Below are 6,748 nucleotides of genomic sequence, written 5' to 3'. Positions count from 1 at the left end.
ATGATCTATAACACTTGGAAACACACATACCTCTGTTTAATGTTTCTTCTTATTCCCTCATCACTGTCCCTTTCAAAGAAATTCAATAAATCTTTTAGATTTATCCATTTATTAGAAAGAGCTCCAGAGAGCTCTGGGGGGTGGGGGGCGGTGGACAGACACAGAGAGAGACATCTGCCATCCTTTGGTTCACTCCCGATATGGCCACAATGGCCAGGGCTGGGCCAGGTCGAAGGCCAGAGAGCTTTCCCCAGGTCCCCCATGTGCATGGCAGAGGTCTAAGCACACGGACCATCCTTTGTCACTTTCCCCAGGCCATCAGTAGGGGGTTGAATTGGAAGTGGATCAACCGGCCGGCGCCGCGGCTCACTAGGCTAATCCTCTGCCTAGTGGCGCCGGCACACCGGGTTCTAATCCCGGTCGGGGCGCCGGATTCTGTCCCGGTTGCCCCTCTTCCAGGCCAGCTCTCTGCTGTGGCCAGGGAGTGCAGTGGAGGATGGGCCAAGTGCTTGGGCCCTGCACCCCATGGGAGACCAGGAAAAGCACCTGGGTCCTGGCTCCTGCCATCGGATCAGCGCGGTGCACCGGCCGCAGCGCGCTGGCCGCGGCTGCCATTGGAGGGTGAACCAACAGCAAAGGAAGAACTTTCTCTCTGTCTCTCTCTCTCTCACTGTCCACTCTGCCTGTCAAAAAACAAAAACAAAAAAAAAAAAGGAAGTGGATCAACCAGGACACCAACCATCATCCACATGGTTGCTGGCATCGCAGGCAGTGGTCTCACCCTTTGCACCCACAATGCTGGCACCTAAAGCTTTAAAACATACATGGGGAATGCTATTTGCTTAAATTTTATAAATATAAAGAGTACAGATTACAAGTATTTCATAGATACAGTATAAAAGGATAACCATACTCCCCTCCCTCGCTCCATTAACCCCCCTCCTTTTTTTCTTTTTTCCCATTAATTTTTGAAAAAATGTACTTTCAATTTACTTTATAATCACAGGCTTAACACACCACAAACCATATGTTGAACATAGTATTGTGCTTGTAAAAATACCCACATAGTTCATTGCTAAGTACTTGTACATTGCATTAGCAAGACTTTCTAAATGTATTAAAAATATTTTTCCAATCTTCCATGCTCATGGATTGGAAGAATCAATATCAAAATGTCCATTCTCCCAAAAGCAATTTATAGATTCAATGCAATACCTATCAAGATACCGAAGACCTTCTTCTCAGATCTAGAAAAAATGATGCTGAAATTTATATGGAGGCACAAGAGACCTCGAATAGCTAAAGCAATCTTGTACAACAAAAACAAAGCTGGAGGCATCACAATACCAGATTTCAGGACATACTACAGGGCAGTTGTAATCAAAACAGCATGGTACTGGTACAGAAACAGATGGATAGACCAATGGAACAGAATTGAAACACCAGAAATCAATCCAAACATCTACAGCCAACTCATATTTGATCAAGTATCCAAAACCAATCCCTGGAGTAAGGACAGTCTATTCAATAAATGATGCTGGGAAAATTGGATTTCCACATGCAGAATCATGAAGCAAGACCCCTACCTTTCACCTTACACAAAAATCCACTCAACATGGATTAAAGACTTAAATCTATGACCTGACACCATCAAATCATTAGAAAGCATTGGAAAAACCCTGCAAGATATAGGTACCGGCAATGACTTCTTGGAAAAGACCCCAGAAGCACAGGTAGTCAAAGCCAAATTAACATTTGGGATTGCATCAAATTGAGAAGTTTCTGTACTGCAAAAGAAACAGTCAGGAAAGTGAAGAGACAACCGACAGAATGGGAAAAAATATTTGCAAACTATGCAACTGATAAAGGGTTGATAACCAGAATCTACAAAGAAATCAGGAAACTCCACAAGATCTCCACTTAAGAGATGGGCCAAGGACCTCCATAGACATTTTTCAAAAGAGGAAATCCAAATGGCCAACAGGCACATGAAAAAATGTTCCAGATCACTAGCAATCAGGGAAATGCAAATCAAAACCACAATGAGGTTCCACCTCACCCCAGTTAGAATGGCTCACATTCAGAAATCTACCAATAATAGATGCTGGAGAGGATGTGGGGAAAAAGGGACACTAACCCACTGTTGGTGGGAATGCAAACTGGTCAAGCCACTATGGAAGTCAGTCTGGAGATTCCTCAGAAACCTGAAGATAACCCTACCATTCAACCCAGCCATCCCACTCCTTGGAATTTACCCAAAGGAAATTAAATTGGCAAAAAAACAAGCTGTCTGCACCTTAATGTTTATTGCAGCTCAATTCACAATAGCTAAGACCTGGAATCAACCCAAATGCCCATCAACAGTAGACTGGATAAAGAAATTATGGGATATGTACTCTATCGAATACTATACAGCAGTCAAAAACAACGAAACCCAGTCATTGGCAACAAGATGGAGGAATTTGGAAAACATCCAGCTGAGTGAATTGAGCCAGTCCCAAAGGGACAAATATCATATGTTCTCCCTGATTGGCGACAACTAACTGAGCACCAAAGGGCAAACTTGTTGAAGTGAAATGGACACTATGAGAAACAGTGACTTGATCAGCTCTTGTCCTGACGGTTGATGTACAATGTAATACTTTATCCATTTTAGTATTTTTTTTTGTTCTAGTACCATTGGTTGGACTCTGTAATTAACACACAATTATTCTTAGGTGTTTAAATTTTAACTGAAAAGTGATCCCTGTTAGGAATTTGGAAAACATTATGTTGAGTGAAATAAGCCAATCCCAAAGGGACAAATACCACTTGTTCTCCTTGATAGGTGACAACTAACTGAACACCAAAAAGGAAACCTGTTAAAGTGAAATGAACACTATGAGAAACGGTGACTTGATCAGCCCTCACCCTGACTGTTGATGAGCAGCTTAATATGTTATCCTTCTTAGTATTTTTTTTGTTTGTTCTACTTAATACCTTTGGTTGAATACTGTAATCAATTCACAAGTCTTCTTAAGTGCTGAAACTTAACTGAAAAGTGTTTGCTGTTAAATATGAGTGGGAATAAGAGAGGGAAGAGATGTGCAATTCGGGACATGCTCAAGCTGACTTACCTCAAACAGTAGAGTTAGAAACATACCAGGGGATTCGAATTCAATCCCATCAAGGTGGCATGTACCAATGCCATCTCACTAGTCCCAGTGATCAATTTCTGTTCACAATTGATCGTAATGATAGGACTAAGAACCAAAGGGATCACATAAACAAGAATAGTGTCTGCAAATACTAGCTGATAGAATAAAAAAGGGAGAGAATGATCCAACATGGGAAGTGAGATACACAGCAGACCCATAGAATGGCAGATGTCCTAAACAGCACTCTGGCCTCAGAATCAGCCCTTAAGGCATGCGGATCTGGCTGAAATGCCCATGAGAGTATTTCAGGCATGGAAAGCCAAGACAATCTGGGGGGGAAAAAACCTAAATGAAAGATCTCCGTGAGTGAGATCCCAGTGGAAACAACGGGTCATCAAAGAAGGAGGTACCTTTCTCTGAAGGGAGGAGAGAACTTCCACTTTGACCATGGCCTTGTCTAAATATGATCAGAGTTGGTGAACTCAGGGGGCTTCCATAGCCTTGGCAGCTCATGACAAGAGCCTAGGGTGATTACTGAGGCCATAAACAAGAGTGTCCATTGGTAAAGTCAACAACAGGAGTCACTGTGCACTTACTCCTCATGTAGGATCTTTGTCCTTAGTGTGCTATACATTGAGATTTAATGCTATAACTAGTACTCAAACAGTATTTTTCACTTTATGTTTCTGTGTGGGAGCAAACTGTTGAAATCTTTACTTAATGTATGCTAAACTGATCTGTATATAAAGAGAATCGAAAATGAATCTTGATGTTAATGGAAGGGGAGAGGGCGTGGATAAGGGGAGGGTTGTGGGTTGGAGGGACGTTATGAGGGGGAAGCCATTGTAATCCATAACCTGTACTTTGGAAATTTATATTCATTAAATAAAAGTTAAAAAAAATATTTTTCCAACTGTGAAAAAAAAAAGAGAAGGTCTTCCTAAGAGTTGATAACTGGATTCCACTCAGTGCTTTGACAAGATAATAACAATTAGTTAAGAAATGTTGCTATCTTGGGAATTCAGAGAAAAGGATTAAAACTGTATCAGAGACTTCTAACCAAATATTGTTAAAATAATCTGCTATTCTTGTATTTTACCTTCTTTTTTCTAGGCAGAGGCAGAGTTGATCAATCAATAAAAAACTGCATGAAGCCCCCTAGATCAAATTTTGAGGACCTGCATAAGAAGAAATGTTTCTAAGATAAACAACCCCAGGTCCACTTCCATGTTTGGTATGTATACTTTGTCTTTTTCACACATGTTAGCACAATGATGCAGGTCACATCTAAGATTGAGAATACTGGGTGGATGGCATGAGCAGATCTCAGCCTCGCAGATGGCTGAAGGCCACACTTGTAGGGAAGGCAGCCCAGGGACATAAATCCCAGCAGGCAGACGCCAGAGTGCACTCGGAAGGACATGTGCTCCATGGATGCATTATAGGAATACACGCTATGGCAATAAATACACCAAAAAGTATCACTGATATAAACTAGCTTTGTGAAGTTCTAAGTTATGAGACCCTGTGTGTGTGTGTGTCATTTTTTACACAATCTATGTCATTCCATTCCAAAAAATGTGCTAGAACTCTTCTTTGTTCCTGATACTTTATCAAGATGATGCAGATCAAGCCAAGTAAGACATTGCTTGTGCCCCTGAAAAAGCTCAGAGTGAAGCTATAATAAGGATATTTACATGATACAGGGCATTTTTTTAAAAGTGATTGTGTTTATATGAGAGTCAGAGTGCTGGGGGTAGGGAAGAAAGCATGTACTCCCCCATTCGCTAGTCCACACTGGCCTGGAGCAAGCCAGGACATGTCTAGGAATCAGGGGCTCAATCTGCATCTCCAACATGGGTGGAAGTGACCCAGCTATGTGAGCCATCGCTTACCACCTCCTAGGGAGCACATTTCTAGGAAGGAGGGATAGAGAGTGGAGCTCAATCCTAGGCACTGTGATATAGGGTGAAGCCATCCCAAGTATTGCCTTAACAGCCACTCCAAACACATGGCCCTATGGTAATATTTCATGAAGATCACGGCTTATAGACTTTGGAGCCCAGCGATGACACACATGATCCAACCGTAATAAAACAGAGGTGTCCTGGGGCAGGGCTGTGGCTGTGAGGTAGACTTCAGTGTCACAGAGGTTGAATGGGGTTGATCTCTATATTTTGAATGACAAGAGTGTTGGAGGAAACAATCAATGTGCTAATGAATTTGATGTAAAATTTGTTTCTCCTTAGACCCAAAATGTATACTTCTTCTACCTATAATATGAATAAAAATTACGAAATTTATGAAAGCAATGAGATGAAATTCATTTTATACACTGAAATTTCCATTGGGATCTCGGCCAATGCCTTCCTTCTTCTCTTTCATTTCCTCAATTACTTTCTCCAGCACAGACCCAAGCCCATCGACTTGACGATTGGTCTCTTGGCCCTCATCCACTTAGTGATGCCGATTATTGTGGTGAGCCAGGCTATGGACATGTTTGGATCTCAGCATTCCTGGGATGACGTCACATGTAAAGCTGTCTTCTTCTCCTACCGGGTGCTGTGGTCCCTCTCTCTGTACACCACCTGCCTGCTGAGTGTCCTCCAGGCCATCACCCTCAGCCCCAGGAACTCCTGGTTGGCAAACTTCAAGTGTAAACACTTACATCAAAGCCTGTGCTCCCTGCTTGTCCTGTGCATCTTCTATATGTCCATCAGCAGTCACACCATAATCAGCATCGTTGCCACTCCCAATAGGACCTCACACAGTCTAATATATGTAACTAAATCCTGCTCTGTTTGGGCCATGAGCTATTTCCTAATTCAAACATACTACGCATTGCTGATCTGTAGGGAAAGCTTCCATATAGGGCTCATGGCCCTCTCAAGTGGATACATGGTGATGCTCCTCTACAAGCACAGGAAAAAGTCCCAGCACCTACATGGCACCAACCCGACTCCAAGAGCCTCCCCAGAGCAAAGGGCCACACAGAGCATTCTGGTGCTCTTGAGCTTTTTCATGGTCATGTCCATTTTGGAATCCATTTTCTCTGCCTCAAGACTCAAGATGAATGACGATCCAATTTTTTACTGTACCCATTTTATTGTGGCCAACAGCTATGCCACAGTCAGTCCTTTTGTGTTTCTCTGTATTGAAAAACATATAATTACCTGCGTGAAATCCATCAGGGTAGAGAGAAACAGCTGTTTAACTGTTCAGTGAAAGGTGGTTCTCTAAATGTGTTATTGCATTGGTTTCTACATTTTTACTGCCACAGTCAGTATTTGCTGTCTGGGTAAAGTATAATATGGAGTTATGCCTTATCCTTGGATTTATTTACTTGGATGCCTGTACTGCAAGATCACAATTCATTATGGGACAGTGTACTGCTATGAGCTGACACAAATGTGCTTTATGTGTGAGTGGCTCCTCAAGATGAAGTGTGAGATAGATCTCATTTGTCACTGCCTCATGTGCTCCAGAAAGTACTGATTCAAGAGATCAAAGTACTTTCTAACAAATCCACAGTGATCTGTACATTGCCTAACTATGTATGCAATCAGGTTTTACCATGAATTACCATATGATCCAGCTCCTCTACCCCTATG

The 6,748-nt window shown here is 42.2% G+C and overlaps 1 protein-coding gene across 1 annotated transcript; it reads left to right on the top strand.

Moving 5' to 3' along the window:
• The first annotated feature begins 5,393 nt into the window (after positions 1-5,393).
• On the top strand, positions 5,394-6,362 carry ORYCUNV1R1640 (vomeronasal 1 receptor oryCunV1R1640). Its single transcript, XM_089306761.1, has one exon. The coding sequence runs from the start codon at positions 5,394-5,396 to the stop codon at positions 6,360-6,362; it is 969 nt and encodes a 322-aa protein (XP_089162887.1).
• Positions 6,363-6,748: the final 386 nt, after the last annotated feature.

Source organism: Oryctolagus cuniculus, chromosome 10, assembly GCF_051225735.1.
Source record: "Oryctolagus cuniculus isolate XC-2025 breed Fujian yellow rabbit chromosome 10, ASM5122573v1, whole genome shotgun sequence".
Lineage (NCBI taxonomy): Eukaryota > Metazoa > Chordata > Mammalia > Lagomorpha > Leporidae > Oryctolagus > Oryctolagus cuniculus.
Note: the sequence above shows the minus strand (reverse complement) of the source record. Positions and strands in the feature narration are given on the sequence as shown.

Coding starts and splice junctions, on each gene's coding strand:
- ORYCUNV1R1640 (XM_089306761.1), top strand. CDS start 5,394: ATGTATACTTCTTCTACCTATAATATGAATAAAAATTACGAAATTTAT.